At 35.9% G+C, this 21,644-nt stretch overlaps 1 protein-coding gene across 14 annotated transcripts in view; it reads left to right on the forward strand.

Moving 5' to 3' along the window:
• PLEKHA5 (pleckstrin homology domain containing A5) overlaps positions 1-21,644 on the forward strand; it is a 176,954-nt gene that overhangs the window by 141,890 nt on the left and 13,420 nt on the right. For 10 of the 14 annotated variants that reach the window (XM_072874334.1, XM_072874326.1, XM_072874354.1 and 7 more), the window contains 9 exons: positions 10,598-10,660; positions 11,804-11,884; positions 12,019-12,168; positions 13,602-13,703; positions 14,803-14,914; positions 15,156-15,202; positions 16,113-16,301; positions 16,867-16,984; positions 20,918-21,033. In XM_072874334.1, the coding sequence (XP_072730435.1) occupies positions 10,598-10,660; positions 11,804-11,884; positions 12,019-12,168; positions 13,602-13,703; positions 14,803-14,914; positions 15,156-15,202; positions 16,113-16,301; positions 16,867-16,984; positions 20,918-21,033 (978 nt within the window). The remainder of the gene's footprint in view (positions 1-10,597; positions 10,661-11,803; positions 11,885-12,018; positions 12,169-13,601; positions 13,704-14,802; positions 14,915-15,155; positions 15,203-16,112; positions 16,302-16,866; positions 16,985-20,917; positions 21,034-21,644) is intronic. The other 4 variants (XM_072874454.1, XM_072874371.1, XM_072874462.1 and 1 more) reach the window with 1 other exon arrangement.

The following is a 21,644-nucleotide window of genomic DNA, read 5'->3' on the forward strand; positions in this document are numbered from 1 at the left end:
CATTATCTTCAGCTCTCACCTTTTTGGTCACAAAGAATTCAGTACTGTACATAATAATTAGTAAGTTTGTACTGAGGCTGCACAGGTGAATTTTCAGGCAGACTAAAGTTCATGTGTAGGGAGGGTAACTTTTATGCTGTTGCAGTAAGTTGTTGTCTACAAGTTAGGTGGCTTTCTCATGAAGACTCAAGAATATCCCATAGGCTTTTTTAAGTCATACTTCTCTTTTGTACTGCTGTTTCCTTTTGAGATACTTAGAAATTCTTATGTTACGCTTTTTGATGCTTTTGTATTATGCTTTCAGAATTGTTGTTGTTGTTGTTGTTGGAGTTCAGAGATAGAGAAAAAAAGATTGAAGAGACTGACACATATATATCCAGCCATATGATTTCTTTCATGTCTTATGGCCAAAAGAATGTCAGGCATCCTTTTTTTTTTTTTTTTTTTGAAGTGAGGTTGTGAACCACTCTGCTGTCTCAAAGTTCATAGAGAGGTGGGAGAGAGACTCGTTTGCCTTTTAAGAAGTAGTTCTTTGGACATAGCTAGCAACCCTAGGCAATGATGATTTGTTTGCCAATGTGGGACATGTTATGAGGGCACATATAACCTCAGTCTTCTGCATTATCAAATTTTAAGGGATCACTTATTCTGTATTACTAAACACAAGCCAAATGTCTCCTTAATGTACTCAGTAATTACAATAACAGTAATGAAAAGTTGGAACATAGTTTGGTGGTTTGTTGTTTGGTTTTTTTTTCAAATAAAAGCTAGACATGCTTTTTTTTTCTCCTTCGTAAATAAAGCCATGGCAGGAGGTCCCACTTGAATCTTTCTGTTACTACGGAGAATTCCAGCAAACCAGTCTTTTAGTATGCTTCTCAATTTTATGTTGATAGTAAAACTTTTGTTTGGCTGAAAAATCCTTTTCTACTGAGCTCAAGCTATCTAGGTAAAACTCTCCATGCATGTTGTTGTATTGATCTCAGCATATCCCAGGTTGGTTTGTCACAATAGAAGCTCTACTAGATTTCCTTTAGTCTTTTTTTTTTTCTTTCTGTTTCTTGAAATGGCTATTTATGTGAATAGTTTAGGTGTTAAGTTGTTCATATACTTCTGCTGGTACTTTCATTTTTAGTTTCTTTCAGTTTTCAAAGGGTGCATAAAAATAAACAGAACTTGAACAAGAAGTTGTCAAATAAAGAAGTAAAGGTCCCACAGCCAACATCTATACTGTCTTGGTGTTTTGCTTCTGTTTTCTCCTCTTCACCACCCTCTTTCTGAGATGCTGAAGGTGGTTCTGGGAAAGGTAGTAAATTAAGGAAGGCTGGAATAGTACCAGGGGGCTTAGATAGAGCTGACAGATACCCTGTATTATATCTGGTATCTTGTGTTTCAGCCTAAAATTCTATGTCCTATATTAGCAACATATAGAATACTACTCTTACTTGTATGTTTCAGGTTACCTGGAAAAGGTAAGAGTGAGCTGACCCAGCCACCACTGTTGTTCTTTCTGCTGCTGCTTTTTTTCCTTTTCCCTCCCTGGAGGAAGAAGGGAGGCTCAAGGACAGGGGCTCTGTAGGGTGAAAAAAAGACTGTGCTGGAGGCAGCATTGCTCTAAAAGGCAGGCAGGAAGGAAAAGTGCTTTTTCCTTCTTTTTTTGGACAGAAGATTAAAGAGCAGAGGAAAGGTGGGAGACAAGCTTGGTCAGGTCCTATTGCCACTGCTTTTTACCTTCAGGAAGCTTGAGAGGAAATGGATAAAACTTCCAATCTGAGCTCAGTCTTTTGTCACCCGTAGCATATGGTCTTATCAGTGAGGTCAGCTGTCCTGGTAGGGAGGCACTATTCCAGCTGATCGCTGCCACCAGAACAGTACATACTGAAATGTCATCTGGGTAGGGTGTTATCAAACATGGAAGAGAATTTAGGAAAATTAAGGGAGAGAAAAATTGTCAATAGCTTGGCTTTACAGTTTAAAACACAAAATACCCACTCAGATGCTCACTCATAAATAATGTAGCTATCCATATAGATCATATGTCAAGGAGGTGGTTTTCTTCATTGTTTCCAACTGGAAAATACTTTTTTATATTACATCAGTAAAGATAAAAGCAAAGATGAAGCACCGCTTCTGGGGAGAGTTATTTACTAGAAGTAGAAAGTGATAAAGCCAAGACTGCTGGATTTTATTTGGTTTTACTGCTGTGTGGCATCAGGCAGTTCACACTTCAGTTTGCTTATGAAAATCTTAATTCTGATTTTTGTGACTTCTTTAATTGGAGAGACTGTATAATACTACTAGTATTATACATAGGATCTAAAAGGAGTCCTTTGTACAAAATAATTTAATTTTTTTTCTGAAGTGAGAGAAAATCAAGGCTTATTTGTGTTATGAACAAGCAAATATTTTTCCTTGAGCTATTTATTCAATGTGAATAGTGTCCAACTTTAGTTTGGGAGTAGCCTCATGCTTTAAGAGCACAAAATAGGTGTCCTATTCACCACTTAGAGCATGGGACATGCCATTGTGTCCTGCATAGCTCTGGTTTACTTTGAGTTCTTCAGTACACATCGCCTTGTGTGTGCGGTAGCTTTAGTTAACAGAAGGTTTGTGACAGATACATACTCCCTCAAGAACTTAAATTCTCAGTAGTTAAATATCAGTATTTTTTAGAAACGTTATTTCTTAATGGGGAAAGAAGCTTGCTATATTTGACTGCTACAAAGACTCTTTGGTTGGCATTACTTTACCAATTATGTGGGTTTTGATCTTTGTTCCATAAGGGCTTAAGGAACTGCAGCTTTTCTGGAAATAACTGGCCTTTGCAAACAGTGTTAGATAAGCATGGTTAAGCACCAATGGTAGTAAAAATATTGGAAGAAGTCCTATAAATCAAAGTTGGAGCTGCTGGAGGACAAAACATTACTTCAGAACATCTTTTGAACAAATCCACTTTGCTGCTTTTCTGATCTGGATGAAAATAATCTTTGAACAGTTCCACAGAAACTAATTCTGGTGTTGTCTGTTATTGATCAGAAACAAAAAATTTGAAATATTGTAAAAAAGAATTAGCCAAAGAGCCTGAAGCTGTTGAAATCCTCCTAATAAAAACACAACCAAACCAGTATACTCCTAATAAAATATTTCAGCTTTAGAGCAATTTTTCCTTTGCAAATGTTTCAGTTAGCTGTAGTTTGATTGCTTGGCTTTGGACCTTATTGTTGATCTTACTATTAAGATATCTTTTGGTATCACCCGGTGCACCCACTCTGGACAAAATTTTAATGTAAAGGGAGAACAACTTCTTGTGTCAGTTCTAGTTTTCTGCTTATGTATACTGTAGATGATGGAGCAAATGGGAGGGGTTGCTTGTTTGGGTTTTTTCCTGCCTTGAACAAACAGAGCATCATAAGCTTGCCTTCTTAAGATAAGGTGCTCTTTATTGGGTGATTAACTTAACAGCTGATCAGACTTTACCATGTATAAAAAACAACAACAACAACAACAAAAAGGTCCTCTATCTATAACAGGAAAAACATGTTTCCATAAGGAGGAAAAAAAAACCCCAAAACTCCAAATGTACAAGTTAGGTTTTTTCCTAAATAATTAGGGGCAAGAAATTCCAAAAGGCATCAAAACCTCAGGCTTTCTGTGGCATTTCAAACTGTGAAACAAAACCTTGCCACGCAAATTCATGGTGAGTGCATATATATACATAAAGAAAGAGTGAAAGATCATAAATATTCATACACACACTTCCTTCCTGTGTAACCATACTTGAAACAGGTATTGCTGGAGAGGTTCTAAAGTTTCCAACAAAAATAGGAGGGGGATTGTGCATTAAGTGAATTTTCAGTTTCTTTTGGAGAGGAAGACTGTCTGTTTTCATAATTTTTCCCTTACTGTTAGGAAAGTCTCCTTTTTAAAACCAAAAATCCCATACTATTGTCTGTGTTGCATACTTTTCTGAAATCCTAAATGTATGCAATTTTTACTGTAATAATCAAAGTATCTGGTTTTGACATTTGCATACATATCAATAAATACTAACCATTATAGAAAATGTCTGACCAGTTCTGAAATGGTTTCACACCCATAGATGGGGGTGGATAAATACAATGAGTAATGACTCAAAGTTCCTAAGTATATAAATCAGTGCAGTATATAAAGGCATTTTGTGATATATGAACACAAGTCTAAACCTCGCTTCAATATTCAGAGGCTGGGAATGCTTATATCTTTTTAATGGACATTGAGGTATTAAATCTATAATTTAAAAGATTTTCTGATAAAGATTTGAGTGTTCCTATTGCATAATCCGATAATACTTTTCATTTCAATATCATGCGAAGCCGGGCTTATTTTAAGCATTTTTATTTTTAAAAAGGGAGAGTGTTCGTGAATAAATACTACATTGGTTTTGAGCATTTTGTGGTTGTGCTACGTTTGTTTGATGATATTAAACTTTTCAGATGTTGATATTACTGAATGATGGAATATATAAAAAGCATGGGATAAAATGTAATCTACTGCATTATTAGAAAAAATTAAAGTAGAGGCTATATTTTACAGTGTCGTCTTTCAAATCTAGCCATGCTGTAAACTGATGTTTGCTGTATGCTCCTCCTGATTTGAAATAGATGAAAGAGAATGAACCTTTAATCACCATGGTTCACACTATGATTGAGAACTCGGCGCTAAGACCGCAACTGTACCAGCAAGTAAGGTCTTGGATAGTGAATGAAATTGCTTTATCATCTGCGAAAATTTTCCTTAGTGACAGTTTTGGTTGTTCCTCAGATTTATTCATAACATTGGTGTTTCTCTTATTTGCTTTGGAAAACCACAAGTCATCCATGCTTTATAAAATGCTGCAATATTGTTAGCATGGCTTTTGCTGCGTTTTTGTTGTTAAGTATTAAATGTACCCTTTTGAATAACTTTTTCTGTCTAGATGATTTAAGTAGTTGATGTTTTATGCAGGTGTCCAGTAAATTCATGAACCTTCCAATAAGCTTCCAACATTTGTCTTAGCATGATTCTCTGCAATTAGTGTTCAAAGGTGCTTCTTTCTTTTGACCACTACAAAAGCATGTGAGTGGTGTTTACCTGGTCATTTCTGGCAATTTTGTTTTGTTCTAGGAAGTGGATTTACAAATTTTTCTTTGCACCTACCAAGTCTTTAGCCACTGAAGAAAGGAAGGATCAAAATTACTTTGATCTGGGGACTGTAAATCCAAAAGGCAGTGTCTATTCATAAAGTCACAGCAGACTTAACCGTGCACACTTACAGAGTATCTAGTGATGGTTGTAAATGGTAAGATGGAAGAAGAATCAGAAATGTGAATGGAAATATTGTCCGTGAGTTGAGACCTGCATTAACTTATGAGCATGGCCAATACATACCTGTTGGCACTGCAGTGTCTTAGGGATACTGGGACTTAACTGAAAAGCTCCTGTCACATCAGGGGATGTTTAAGAAGTTTCTGGCCTCAGCTGCAACAATGATATTGTTCTTACTTAAATGACTATATTTTGTAGCAGATGAGGTATGCAATTCTGGCTGCCAGTCAGAAGGGAATATCTGACCAGTTCCCTACACTTGCATTTATGCCCTTGTGAGCCAAAATGACATACAAAGGTTGCATAGCTTGAAGAAAAGGAGACGTTCTGCCATGTAAACCAGTCATTTATCAGTGATTAATGCTTTGCCATGTTTCTAAAAAATGTTGCAGCTTAATTTCATGTTTCATTTTTTTGGAAGTCAACTCCACATTGTAGATTTGCTTGTGATCCAGAAAAGTTGCAAGAAACATCTCAGCTTTCCAAAGGAAGTTGGGTTGTGAGTGACTTTGATTTCAGTATCATCCAATTTGTGCTCCTATGTGCAAAATAGGAGCTTTAACATGGAACCTGAAGGAACCGTTTGAGAGGAATGGGAGAAGTACAGTCCCCTCAAGCCCTAAATGAAATTGGTTTTTGTTGGTTTTTTTTTAAAGAAGCCTAGCTGTTACAATTTTTTTTAAAGCAAATCAATTTTCTGTAATAGAGCATGTAAGACAAATAAGTCAACATACATATAATGAACAGAGGTGCTTTGGATGCGTCAGGGTAAACTAGCTCAGCTTCTAATATTAATATAGACACCTTTGAGGTATAGCTATGCCTGGGTAGTTGGCCCACTTACTTAGGGATGCCAATAAATTTCAGAGTGCTGTCTTGACAAAGCTATGCTGTCAGCTAAAGTATCACTGCACAGCACTGCCTTCACCTTGTAGACATATCTGCTGCTTCGTATTTGACACTGAATAAGCACCTTTTTTGACATTCTTGTCAAAGAAACAGTGAATCTAACAGGTCATGAAGATTGAATAACCTTTTGTCACTAGAGATGTGGTCTCTTCAGGTCAGAGTGTTTGCGACATGTTGGCAGGCCTGTGCAGAAGAACCCATGTATTGCATAAACTGGAGAATAGCAAGACCTTCTGCTTTCAGAGAGGAAGTTTCCTTTATGAAATACTGCATAAACTGACTTCCAGGAAAGGATAAAAATACACTCAAAATTTCACTGCCTAAATAGTCTTCTAAACTTTCATAATGCAAAGCTAACCTGTTTAAAATTCTGGCAACTTATTTAGAGTTTAAACAACATATAATTTTTTATTCAAATAAAATAAATTGTTTTTACCAGTCATCTTTCCCACTGCAGTTTTAAAGAAATGTAAACAATTGGGAGAAGCCTCTGTGTAAGCGGCTGAAACCTGTTTCCTTGTCAAAATGATAAACTAGTTTCTGATGACCGTAACCATTCCTGCGGGTAGAGAAAAGGATCTTTCTTTGCTTCAGTTTATTCAGTTCAGTTTTATGACTGAGCTCATTTAGAGTTAGGCAAAGGAAAGCAAGAAAAGCTTGTATTTAATTAAAAATTAAGGTGTCTTGCTTCCTGTTTGTTTGTAATTATTAACAGTTCTTTAGTAAAATAGCTAAAATATATACTATTTCAAATGTGTTGAAACTATTTATAAGACATTTGTGTTTGTGATTTGTTACATCTTCACAGTTATTTAAATCACTTTGACTTACATCAGTCTGCTTTACAGACTGTACTGTAAATTTACAAGCATAAGCCAGGGCAATGATTCCATATGTAGAGACAAGAAAAATAGAGGCTTTTTACAGCCTGGACCCATTTCTACCTTGGGGTTTTTGTTTCTTTCTAATACTAGGTGAGGAGTGTTAATCTTGTTTTCTAAAGCAGTACGTGCTGATTTTAAAAAGTAGAATTATCCTCAGTTCCTCTTACGTGTGTGAGTTCCCTAAAGGTAGAAAACCGATAATCTGAGTGCAACAAGCTAACATCCAGGTCTTTGCTTGGATAATTGTTCTTAGTAATAGTCCTTGATTTTTTGCTCTCCTAAGGATAGGGAGATCTTATTTATGGGAAACTTCATTATTATTATTTTTATTATTATTATTATTATAGCAGCTGCATACGTTTAAACTGTTATGCATGTTAGATTTTGAGATTTGTAGGTAGAAATATTTTTCAGGTTTTGTTATGAACACGAGATGATTGTATTTGAGCTAAAAATCTTGTATTTCCAATTTGTATTTGAAATGTTATCTGTCACATTATGCAAAATTAGAGGAGAATCTTGCTTACTGTGGGCTAAATGCTCATTTGCCCTGCTTCCTGATGGTAAGAAGTACTTTAAAAAAAGAAAAAGAAGAAGAAAAAAAAAAGCCTCTTGGAAGTCTGACTTTAACCCCGTGCTCCCCACAAAATGTCCTAGATTGTCCTGTTTTAATTTCCTAAGTGCAGTATCTCGCAGAGATGCTTAGTGTGCTCTCAGGGTGTGAAATTTCCTGCCATATATTTATTGAATCAAAATGGTTAGTGGAATCTGAGAATAGCTTATAAGGTAATTAAATTATACTGTCACTTAAATGTTTTTACTATTGACTGCTTAAATAGCTTTAACCCCTCATGTCTCAAGAGAGAGATTTCCCTAATCTGCATTTATTTGGGAAGAAATTTCCCTCTAAGGACATCTTATATTGTGTCCATTGTGATGGCTTTATCCACTTCTGTGATTCATCTGGTACTGGCATTTGATGGAGATGGGGATTGTAGAGTGGGACTGTAAAGTAGATGACAAATTATTTCCAACATAAGATGGAGGTTGCATTAAGGTCACTTGACCTTTTCACATGTAAGATACATGTTTGGCCAAACTCTGCGTGTGCAGTTTGCCTTTCAAAAATGGTAAGTTCTGTTTGTAGGTATTCAGGGTGCTGCTCTTTAATGCTTGGGAGCTGTGCAGTGTATTTCTCCAGGCTGAGACGAATAGACTTTTTTGTATTTGAGTAGGCAAATGTCGAGGAAAAGTGTAGAAGTCAGCAGCAAGTCGTGTCAGTGGTTCAGTAGGTGGCACTCTTTCTCTGAAATGACTGTCCTGGTAAAGTATTCGTAGGAACGATTTGGTGAGAGGCATTTGTGGAACGTGGCATAAAATACATTTCGATAACTTGATCGTTGGAGCTCTTATAATGCATTTTCCAGGGTTATGAGGTTGTTAACCTTGCTTGTAATGTGTAATTGCATTTTGTCTACTGCAGTTCCTCTCATAATTCCAGTAGGATGCAATAGCGTTCTGCACTTTTTGCCTTAAGCTGATTTATGGATGTGCTGTGGGAAGAGGAGGTGCTGTTCTGTCAGAGGCGTATTGTTTCATAATATTTTTAGAGTTTTTGCGTTAAGTCTACGTAAAATGTTGCCGTAGGAATGTTGAAATGAAGTGGCTCTCCAGCAGTGCCTGTTATGGGAAACTAGTACCGCTGACAAAAGCAAGAAGTTGGCAGCAATTTTAAAAGTGTGATAGGATTTTAATAAGAAGAATTAGCACATGTATAGTATTCTTTGAAAATGTGTTTTCGTTTTCTGAATACTTAAAATATATTCCTTTTAGGAGGTAGGCAGGGATAAGGATGCTGAACTGGCAAGCTATTTTAAACTCAGCTATAATTAAGGTTGAAATGCCAAAAAAAAAAAGTGTGTCTCTTTTAAAAAATAAAAAAGTGTAAAAAATACTGGCTTGAAAAATTAACATTACATTTTTCCAGGCAAGCCATATAAAATGCTGAGCAGTGTCTTGGGAAGATGTATTCATCTAATAGAGGATAATCTTTCTTTTGTAAAATCTTTCTGTTGTGAAATATAACTAGGTTTTCTCTGTAAGTTAAAGACATTTGGCCATGTTTATGAGGTTTTTTTTAAATATTTCCATTCCTCATTTTTCTCTCATTGTGATAAAATCAACAGTTAAAAAACAGAACTTTACATTAGTAGGAGTTTAAATAGGTATCTTAATTTTTGTGACATTCATGAAGTGCAAAAGTGCTGTGGCTTTTTTCATATTCCAACACTCATTTTCATAAAATGTCCATTTCAAAGAAAGTTACTGTGTGGTTTTAATACACTATACATACTTTTAAATTGTCACCAGGTGCATTTGCATGAGGTATGTGGACATAATGTCTTGAAATGAAACACTTAAGTGTGTTGAAGATTTATTGTCTGTTTGGAATGCTTGTCTGATTAACCCTTCCCTAGTCCTTTTATTTATAAGTGTCCTTTAACATGGACTTGTGTTTTGATAGTCTTTCTTGTACTATTAAGTCACGATGACCTAATTATGACAGATACATGAAAGGAAAGCATCTATGTTGGGACTCAATGCACACGTGCTTTTAATTAAATAGAATACGAAGGTTGATATTGTTATGCCAATATTTGCTGTATAGGACATTAAGTAGTTACTGTATGTGACAGTCCATTCTAAAATGGGGAGCTACCTTTTTTCATGAAAAATATTTTTCAATCTTGTTACTGGTCAGTTCAGAGACTGAAAGAGTTAAGAACTTAGTGTGAGGAGCTGTATGAAAGTAGTTTGAGGATACCTTACATGCTAACTGGCATGAGGAGACAAGTTAGCCTAGGTCCAAAGATAAAACAGAAGGGCTTCCATTTATGGCATTTCTGGTAGTACTCTGTTGGAGGGGAGGGAATCCATATGAAAAAGTAGGCAGAAAGGCGGCATTTATTGGACATGTATCTGTAACAAGATAGTTTACACATACTTTGTATACTTAGGTCATTCTGTTCTGATTTCAGATTCACATCATAATATCCTCTTTGTGAATACACTTGACTTTAGTGGGCCTAGAATGGTTAATTCCAAGTAGAATGAGTCCCTGTATTTAGAATGCAGATAAGAAAATGTACATAATGGTGCATAAAAGTGTCTAGGTGTACTCTGGCAGTTTCATCTTCCTACATAATCCATGTTTGATTGAGTTCCAGTTTGCATTAGAAACATAGCCTGTTAAGTTAATGCAACTTTCTACTGACAGTCTGCTTGACATTCCATTTACTTATCTTCATTAATATATATTGGCTAAAAATATATTGTTCAATGTGGTATGTTTGACTTTCAAGCAAAAGCTGATTTCTGTATTAAAACTCTTAAGCTGAACAGTAGTTTCATTTTCATAGTCCAATTAAGTTGTTTTATGGCAATATTATTCTTCCTTATAGTTAACACAAGAAGAATGTAGGGGTACACTATACAAATATAGAACTGAAGAGCTGGATATTGATGTAAGTCATTTGTATTTCTTCTTCCTTGGAAATGTTGGTATTTGTCTCTATTTTGATAATTATTTCCCCCTTGACTTTTGGGTTTGACACACAGTTCATGTAGGTTGCTTTGTGAAATTGAGGGGCATAAGATTCTTTTTGTAATAAGCTTCTAACTTGCAGGAAGTATTACATTTTAGGCTGAAATCTCAACTATTGTATCTGTACAAAGGTGAATTGCTTCCAGAAAGGAATTAATTGCTTTAGAAGGGAAAAATTCTGTAGTTGTAGTTCAGTTATAAGCATGAGAGATGTAATTTCTCAGGAAATATGACCGATATTCCAAAATTGAAATTTGGCTTGGGTAGTTACCATTCAGAGTATTGGGTTGCTAGTAACTAAAGAAAAAGGGGCTTGATGTTTAAAGTCAGTTTTAAAATTAGTGGTGAAAACTACACACACATAGTCATACTGTTTATGCATACATATACATGTCTAGTCATTCTTGCACGATGCAACTAAGAGTAGAGATACTAATTTAAGGGATGTTATTTTACGAGTAAAAAAGAAAGCAGGCTTCCAGTGTTATCTTAGAGTTAAAAAGTCAGAGCAGCACAAAATTAAACAAAAAAGTTGTTCAAATGGAAAAGTAAACTGGTTCAAATTGGTGCGAGCGCACTGAACAGTTATTTGCTCAAACTGGAGCTGGAGTGGAACAGTTTTAGTCATAGCTAAGCCTCGATCGGAGGTAAAACAGAGCAGAAAATTGATAGTATTAGTAACTAACTATTAAAAACCTGAAATAAACCATGGAAAAGACTGTGAATGTATGCCATATTCTTTATAATACTTAGGAATATGTAAATTAATTAGGTATTTAATACCTATTATTAAGTTGTAGAGCTTTAGCTGTAGAATCATAAATTACATGTTTTGAGCCACGCTGTTTCAAGTTATAATAACACTTATTTCATAATATCTTAAGAGGGTTTCTTAAGGTTAATTTGAAAATACAACACTGATGCCTTCACAGTTTTAGAATTCATATTTTGTCACAGTAGAATTTTATATAGTCTCTTGTAATGATTTGATCAAGTTTTATTTTGATTGCTGAAGATGTTAAAAATGAAATCCTAATTGCGATCATTTTCTGTTACATACTAGGCTAAGCTTAGCCGTTTATGTGAACAAGATAAAGCTGTGCAAGCACTGGAAGAGAAGCTTCAACAGCTACACAAGGAGAAAGTAGGACAATTGTATTTATTACCTAAAGTGGATGTTATTTTATATGCTTATTATCAGAACATTGGTAACTGAAATAAAATGAAAATCAGCCCAATGATGCAGAATATTAAAAATAATTCTTTTTATTATAATAGTACACGCTTGAGCAAGCTTTGCTATCAGCGAGTCAGGAGATAGAAATGAATGCAGATAATCCCGCAGCCATACAAAATGTAGTCTTACAGAGAGATGACTTGCAGAACGGACTACTTAGCACTTGTCGAGAAGTATCGCGAGCTACTGCAGTAAGTAATACGTTCTTGCCAGTAAAACTCAATGAAGTGTTAAATTATTATCTTTGTGTTCATATTCTTAATTGGGTTGTCTTTGGTTATTTTTCATTACATTCCAACAAAACTCAGTTATCTTTTACTTGCTTGTATTTTTGTCAAAGGCAGCTGGAAAGTGATCTTTTCACTATATTAATCGAGTAGTCTTTCTTTACTTTTTTTTTTGGCCAGGAATGAGTACATACTGACTTTAATTGGTGTGGTAATTTTCATCTCTATAATATGAAAAATGGATTGCAGAAAAAGTAAATAATGCAAATAAGCTATTTTATGTGATGGCAAAGTAGTAGCAAGCACAAACTTTATCAGATATTCGATCAGATGGGTGACTTTTTTTAAGAAAAAGCAGCTGCAGGATGAAAAGAATAAAAGATTATACTGTCATGGTCTCTCTTAATAGTGGGCCATTATATTTAAAAGACCTTTCAAGTTATGCACTTTCAAAAACCTTAAAAAAAAAAAAAAAACACAAAAACAAATAAACAAAGGAAAGGAAGGGATGCACTATTTACTGTCCTTTTCTACTTCATGATGGTTTCTACACTGAAATTACAAGGTAAAGAATCATTTTTGCCTACTTACATATATATCCAAAAAGATAACTCAGTGTCAAAATCCAGTGGTTTCCTGTGGTGAAATCGTTACCAAGTAGGCCCTGAAATACTGGTTTTAGTCTGAAAGTTAGACTATATTGTAAAAGGAATTGGTTGGAGAAGGAAAAGGGAATCAGGGGAAAGGAAATCCTCAAGATATACTTTCCCTCATTAGCTTTTTAATTTATGCTAAATTGAGTAAATTGCTTGATGTAGGCTTAAAAAGTGAGATGGTAGAGCTGACCTCAAAGAAGATTTTCTTTTTGCGCCTTCTCCCTTCTGGTGTTTGTAGTTTCACATATGTAAAATAATGGTGTATTAGCAGGCCTGGGGCATTCACTGGTAACCTTACAGGCAGGGTTGGATGACTTACATTTGTCTTGCATAATACATTGCATATACACACACATGCTGTGCACTCACACATATGTATTCTATATGATAAAAGAGACAAATTTGCATCCATTTTTGTGGGTTTTCTGCCTCGGTGGAAGGACAGCTTAAGACCCACATGCCTGCCTGACTATAAAGACATATTCTGAAGATTTTGCCCTTGCCTCCTATCTTTTTTTTTGTTTGTGAAAAGACAAAATGCTGTTTTAATTCTATTCAGAATCATTAGAAAATCAAAAAGCTGTTTAAACATTGTATTTTCTAAAATACATATTTATTTATTGCTGATATCTATTTATGCATTGCTTCCTGAAGTTTCATGCCACTGAATAAAGAAAAATAAGTATACTTTTTTTTTTACTTGAATGTGCATCTGTAATTCTTTGTTTGTTATATACTTAGGAACTGGAAAGAGCTTGGAGAGAATATGATAAATTGGAGTATGATGTAACTGTAACAAGGAACCATATGCAGGAGCAACTCGATCGGCTTGGAGAAATTCAGGTGAGGTATAGGTCTTCAAGTACATTTAAGTCACTTTCATTTTCTATGATTTTGTTTAAAAGCTACACAAATGAAAAAATGGGGGACGTGGTGCATTAACTTACAAGGTATAAAACTAAATGAAAAGTTTGTAAGTTCTGAGGAGGTCTTCAGCTTTTCCTATTTTTTTGGAAGCTACAGCACTGGTTTTCCTGTGTCTGGAAGCCTCCTCTTTCTGTTTCAGTGATGGTGTCCAAAACGGAGTAGTTTTCTCAGACCTTAATTGCTATGACAGTCATAGTAAATCTTCACACAAATCCTTCCATTTAACTGAATATTTTAAAATGTAATTAAATCATTCTATCAAAATAAATTATGATAAAAAATATTCTAAGCATTGCTTCAGGTCTTACATATGAAGAGTTCTGACGTGTATCTTATCTCGCTGTGCTGTGGAGGATTGGACAGTTAGTTAGTATAAGTTTTGAATTTCTAAGGAGATCTTTCTGTGAGAGACACACACACACAGATGTGCATACATTATCTGGAATAGGCAGATGGGTGTGGTCCATGCTGGGAGGCATTAAAGGCTATTTGCTCCAGGGACTGATTTTCTATGCAGCTATGAAAGGGAGATTACAAGGAAGCCCAAGAGCTGAGAAATTTGTGCTATGCAGTCCAAAGCATGCATGGCCATGAATGCAAAGAGGCCCACAGTTTATATGCTAGTATGCAAACACCATGTTCATCTCCACCTATTTTAGGGTTGGAACTGATGGTTCCTTTTCTTTCGTCGTATGTAGGCCTCCTGTGCAAAGTTTGCTTGGATTTTCTTTGGAGACAGTAGATACAATTCTATTCTTAAGTGGAGTTTGAACTAGCAACTTGGTGTCAAATTAACTGACACATTATGAAATTACTTAATCTTATACTTTTTTTTCTGACAATATTTAAATGTTGCATTTTTATGGGAAAGGAGAGTGTCTGTCATTACTGCATTTTATTTTCGTTCATTGGGAAAGGATATGCAGTGTAGTCTAAAGAAAAAGGTTTTCTGGTTTTTTTCCACTTGCAATGTATTCTAATTTATCACCTATATATGCTGTTTGTTTACTGGCAGACTGAGTCAGCAGGCATACAGCGTGCTCAGATTCAGAAGGAACTGTGGAGAATTCAAGATGTCATGGAGGGTTTAAGTAAACATAAACAGCAAAGAAGCTCTTCAGAGGCAGGTAAACTGATTATCTCGTAGGAAGTGAGATTGGATCATATACATTTTTAAAGGATAAGCTCCATAGTTGCTTTTGTATGTTTGAAAAGATGGTACAATTGCTGAGAAAAGAAGAAAGCAATCATCTATTTTAAGTTGTGTATTTGTTTGATAGCAACAGGTTATAATTCATATTTTAAAAGCTATTTATTGAAAACAATTTTTCTCTTTCTTTCTATGCCTTTCCCGCTTCCCTCAAACAGGCATCATGGGATCAAGGACCTTTTCAGCTATTAAATATAAAAATGAGGTATGGTTTTAGTATATTTACCACTTTAGCATCACTGAATTTCTATATACATATGATAAAAATGAGCATTATTATAATTGTTTTAAGGATATCTGAAGTATGTACTCAGTATATTTCTGTGAAAATATTGCATTATGAATTAGTTTTAAAGACTGATATCTCCACTAGTAATTCTAGGGCTTTCATTTGTTCTGTGTCTTTATATTCTCACCGGTATCTTTCTCTCTTCCATTTCTCACCTTTTCCTCTCCCTAGGCTCTTACCCTAGAAATATAAACCCTGATTTATGGATTTGTTTTCTACCCACCACACTTTTCATGGGAAGAAATACATTGCTTTATATGTCTATTCACATATTGAGCCTGGTTCTCAGATGGCCAGAGCACCCACAAGAACAGCTGAAATTGTGGGAGCTCCCAAATGTTCAGTTCCTCTGAAAATCTGGCTAGAAGTTACAGTTTTAAAGGGACATTGTCATGGTTGTCTAAAGTTTATGCAATATAGATCTGGCTTACAGAACTTTCTAAAAGTCTACTTTAATAACAAATCTTTAAAAAGATACTGAATTTAATTTTTAAAAGAATGATTCAGAGAGTTCATACATGTCTAACAGAAAGTGCAGGTGTTAGAATTGAAAATCTTGATAAGCTGAATAATTAAACTCTTGAAGTGTCTCAGTCTAGGTGGTAGTAATAAAATAAAAAGCAAATAAAAGAACAAAAAACCCCCAAAGAAACCCAAAGAAAATAAAGCTGTCTTGGCTTTTTTTTCTTTTCCTAGTGTGACATTGTCCCTTTAATTCCAAAATCTATAGCTGGTGTAGCTATGGTAATATATTTTTCTTTTTAAGTTATAAATAATTGTAACAGGTGTGCACATCTAAATAAGGTGACTATTCTACAATCTTTAGGAAGAGGAAGTAGTCCCACCTCGTCCTCCACTCCCTCGGTCCTATGACTTTACAGAGCATCTTCCCATAATCCCCCCTCTGCCCAGTGATAGCAGCTCCTTGCTCTGTTATAGCAGGGGCCCAGTACATCTGCCAGAAGAAAAGAAGATTCACCAAGTTCAAGGATATCAGAGAAATGGATCTTACTGTGTAAGTGGCTTAAACTGCCACATTGTTCTTGAAGCATCCCCCTTCCTTTGCATAGTCACAATTTTTATTTTGTCATCTGGCTACTTTCGTGTTACGTTTTTACTTTTGGCTACTTAGTTTTGTTTATAGCTCCATTTATTGCTCTTCACATTTTCCTGTCACATATTCTGCGCATATATAAAATGTCTTAAGACTTAAATGCCTGTATCTGAGTAAATTTCAGAAAATTGAATTCTTCTACTCACAAGTTCTCAAAAAACTCTAGGCTCAGAATCAGTTTTTGCTGAAGCCTGATACAAATTTTTTTCCTGAAGATCATTTAAAAGAAAAAAAAAAAAACACCCTCCACATTTTTATGGCAATTTTTTTCTGTAATTTCTGAAAGTCTGCAAATTTTGTTACTGAAATTAACTACAAAGAAATACTGCTGCAATAGCATTTGAACAATGTAACATTGTCTTAAAGTGAGAGCAGAGTCATCACAGAATAACTGTTTTGAGTCTTAAGACATAAATACTTGTACAAAAATGCCTGTTTATTTACCTCATAACTTGTCATTCCTCAGGGTCCTGATTATAGGCTTTATAAGAGTGAACCGGAGTTAACTACAGTAGCAGAAGTGGATGAGTCTAATGGTGAAGAAAAAACAGAACAAATTTCAGAATCAGAATCTACAGCTAAAGGTTTGTCCCCAGGCGTGGTGTTTACAACATTTCAGCCTTTTTCACGAGGAATACAAAGCTTTAACTGTGTTATAGAGGCTATATCATCCTTCGTATTTTTGTAGCCTGTCCATTTTTTAATATGATGAAACGGCTTCCACGATAAAATAATGAATTAATTACATGACGAGAAAGATTTCAGTCAATTACACCGCAGAAAAATCAAACATTACACTCACCAATAACCCTGAAATCCTTATTGACACCATGTCTAATCACATCACTCACATTCCCCACACACCATTCCCTTGAACAATTACCCATTTTATGTTCTTGCCCTTGAACAATTATTCAGTTTTTGAATCAAGCTCCCAATGTTATGTCACTGGAACGTCCAAAAAGGCAGCACCACAGAATTTTCAGGCTCTCATAAGGCAGGGAAACAATGTCTTTTTCTTTTTTTAATCTTGTAATTGTTGAATTGCCTTCTGTCCTCTGATATAATAGGAATAATGATCATGACCTTGGAGTGTGCAGACAATAAAGGTCTTTGCAATTGCTAAATGCTTTAGATTCTTCTCTTCATCTAGCTTCCATAAAAGGTACTAATTGCTTGGTAGAGTCTTTTACCAGGAAGTGCTTCTCAATTCTGTTTGTTAAAACACACAGAATAGTTTGTTAAAGGTGACTTCAGGAAAAGCAGTTTGAGCACCTCCCAAAAACCATATTAAGAGCTTTTAGAAAAAGTGACTAAACTTACCCATTTTTTTACCGTTAACGGTTGATGTTTCCAGTGCCAGCAAGATCACTGCCTTCTGTTATGGTAGTTTCACTAAGCATGTACATAGCAGGCTGGTGCAACCATACCAGAATTTGACCAAGAACTATGATCATATAAGGATATTATTTTCATCAAAACAGTAATGGAGGTTTTTAAAACTAAGGTTAGCATACAGTTTGGGTGTAAACAATGTGAATGGCCCTATGATATATGATATAATTAAGTTTGCACTTACCAGACAATTAGTCAATTCAGATTCACTATGGTATTTGCTGAGGTATAATGTTCACTTAAGACAGATATTAAATCTCTTTTAACATGGTGGTGAAAAGTGCAAGGTTTAGCCTGAGACTTGCTAATCCGCAGCCGCCTAACTTGAGGAAGCTGCCTTTCTGACAACATACCTAGGTTTTATTGACCTGTGGTGTTCCAGATTGTTTATAGTAATTTATGACAAGAGGGAAAGTAATTGTCAAGACAATATAAGAAAGCCTGTGCTGATTATATAAAGCAAACCAGTACTTTTTGAGCACCCCAGTCTGCTTTCTATCTTCCTCTGTAAAGACAGAAGTAATTTTATTATGTCCATTTGTAGAAAAACAGTCCTCAGTAAGGGAAAGCAATAATACAGATTCTTCTAATGTAAATAATATTTGGGGTTGGGGGAGAGAATAGCTGCAGTGGTAGCAAGCAGCAAGAGGCTTTTTATCTTCTTAAACAACAGTGTGAAGTGGGTTTATCATAGCTGTGTTTTATCATCTGGTCCACACTTTTGAGCATGTGAATTTTCTAACGGATATTTCTTGTCCTATGCATTCACTTATAATAACAGTCCCCATGCAGTAGGAAAAATATAACCACTCCTGTTGTGGTTTTTTTTTTTATATAGTGCGTATGCCATTACAACTATGTGCTGTTTCAACAGACATTTTTATGCCATTCTATCTTAACAGTTTATAAGGTGAAAAGGAAACAAACTCAAAGGCAGCTCTTCTCTGCAATTTTTCTTTCTTGCTGTTTTAAGAAGTTATACTTAAAGGATATAGTTTCCTATTGAGGATGGTTCTAAAAAATAGTAAATTTCAGAGGGAATTAAAAAGTTTTTCTAGTTCATTGTGCACATTACTGTACTAGACACTTCTCATGTTTCTTCTGTCAGCCACTTCCCTCTCTTTTCAAATGTCAACAGTCAAAGAGAAACATTTTAATGGGACTATGTAAAGTAACCCTTACAGCTGTTTGCAAGCAAAGGAATATTTATGACCTGAGTGGTACATAAAGGTGACACAAAAATAAAATGGACTTCTGCTGTGTTTTATCCTTTTTACATCTAAAGGAGACCCAAACTATTGCTTTATAGTTTTTATTTTGAATGTTGGATTTGGCATTCAAATACCTCCAGACTATTTTGTCAGCCTATCCAACAATTTGGAGAAAGAGTTGAGCCTTCACCAAGTCAATATATCCTCTGAAATCTGTGCAACTTCAGGAAGAACAAGGAGAAATAATTTGGGTATCAACAAAGACATTATATCTAATTTTAGGCAAAATCAGTGAGGAAACAATATTTTTAATAGTTTGATTTCCTGCATGTATTAAGAAGGAAAAATGAAGCATGTGTTATTTAATTATATCTGTATGTTTTGGTAAGCTTTAACTTACTTCAGTTTTCTACCAGTTTAATTACACTTTGGCAGGGCTTCTCTAAGTAGAAAAACTAGTGGTGGGTATTGTTACGAGAGGCTGAATGTAGTGGACATGAGGACACAGAATATCCTCAGCTCCCAACCAGACAGAGCCTGGCTGCTGCGGTTCCCTGTCCCTAAGTACAGCGAGCTGCAAGGCTGAGGACGTAGTCCCCCTGTGCACAAGCACAGCCGCAGCTAACCACAACAGACAACACAAACAGGTTTGAGACCAGAGCTGTTACAGGCACCGCATAAACAAGACCAGCACTCACATGAAGTTGAAACACCACAAATAGCATGATCCTCTTCTCACTTGCCAGCTAACCAGGCTCAAAGCTTGCTAGCTGATCTCATACACATACAGACATGAGCACACGTGTGTGTGCACACACAAATGAGTCCCTCCAAGAGCTGGCCAGATGTATGGTATCTCCATCAGTCCTCTCTCAGTACCTCTGGCCTCTCCAGTATCTGAACCCTAGACTTAAGGTCTCTTGAACAGCTGGCTCCCACACCTTGTATTCTGCTTGCCATCTAGTCTTGTCTTAAGTTCGTTAGCATCTCACAGACAAAAGGTTCCTCCTGGTAGCAAGTCCAGACTTACGGTCCCTCTGGTAGCCAGCCCACAGACCTGCAGTCTTTCCTGTCTTTGTCCCCCAGACCTATGTATGATCTCTCTGTAGCTGTCTCCTACTGGCAAGCTAGCCTCACTTGAAGACCACTAGCATCTCTCACGCTCTCATACGCTGAAGGGAAAGCATGCTCACATGGAAAATACTTAAGAATAAAGTTAATAAGAAGATAGGACAGACTGCAATGCTAAGGCATGGGGCTTGGTCAGACAAGCATACTGACAAATGTCTTATTTATGTAAAGCTGGCCCCTTTTATTCCCCCTCCTCCCCATTATTCCATGCCTGTTCTTTCCCATCCACCTTGCCCCATCCCTTTCACAGCCTTTGTTTCTTCCCAAATAAACAACCCACCCATCATTACTTTTAGTTCATTGGTCCTACTTCTGCTAAATTTTGTATCTTTGACACCATTATCTAGGTAAGCTTGGCCTTAAGTGGTAGCACTGATATGGTTAGCTAGGCACTCTGCTGGCCTTGCAAACTCTATTCCACAAAAAGTTCCCAGTACTGACGTCCGATTGCCTGTGAAGTTTGGCCATCTTTCACGTAATTCCCCCTTAACCCTCTGTGAAATCTAGCCATTCCACACAGTGCTATCTAACTTGTGTCTGTTTCTCACAGAAAAAAAATTTATGTTTATATTTTCATGTCCACCGATTTCTCGTGCCAAGTAGTTTCCCATGGGGAAAGTCATCTGCCTGCGTACCTTAACAGACGTGATAGGCATTAAGATCTTTGCTCCCTTTTGAAGAATAGTTTCCAAGGCTGACAACATATATTTTCTAGAAAACAATAAACTGTTTTGGCGATGTTTTGCATAGCACTTAGTATATTGCTTTACTGTTTCACAGGCTCACATTTTCCTGTGGGAGTTGTACCACCCAGAACCAAATCACCAACGCCAGAGTCTTCAACAATAGCATCCTATGTCACTTTGAGGAAGAATAAGAAGATAGACTTAAGAACGGTACTTAAAAATAACCTTCAAGCATTGATGGATAGTGATGTGTTCATTTATAAGTTTATTTTCTGTAGTTACTTCAAAAGTTGTAGTTATCTTTTTAATTTTCTTTACAAAAAAATTCACCGTTATAAAAATATACTATACGAAGTTAATGGAGACAGCTGTAGAAAGAATGACAAAATTATAAAGGTCGTGTATGTTAAACTGCATAGAGACACTCAAACTGGGCAAGAACTAAATGGTAATGATAAATCTACTAAGCCACTGAAGTTCAGGCTTGAGTTGAAAGGACATGAAGCATCTTAAGTTAAAACTTTGAAGGACTAGTATTTGGCTTCTGGGGCAATTTAACAGCCCTTGTATAACAAATACTGGGTTTTATTTATTTTATTACTAAAATTATTTGGGAAATACCTAAAGCGGACAGAAAATAAGGATGCAGTAAGCAATATCTGGGTAATAAGCCTGAAGTTTCATATTAGAGAGTTCTGTAGTCTCTGGGTTGAAGACAGACGTTTACATGTAGTTCATGCAAAAGGGAGGAAAACTTTTGCCATAGTTACAGCATGAATAGAAGAGGAGAAGTTGTAGGAAGAATGAGAGAGGAGAGAGAA

The sequence above is a fragment of the Ciconia boyciana genome, chromosome 1 (genome assembly GCF_034638445.1).
Source record: "Ciconia boyciana chromosome 1, ASM3463844v1, whole genome shotgun sequence".
NCBI classification, from domain to species: domain Eukaryota; kingdom Metazoa; phylum Chordata; class Aves; order Ciconiiformes; family Ciconiidae; genus Ciconia; species Ciconia boyciana.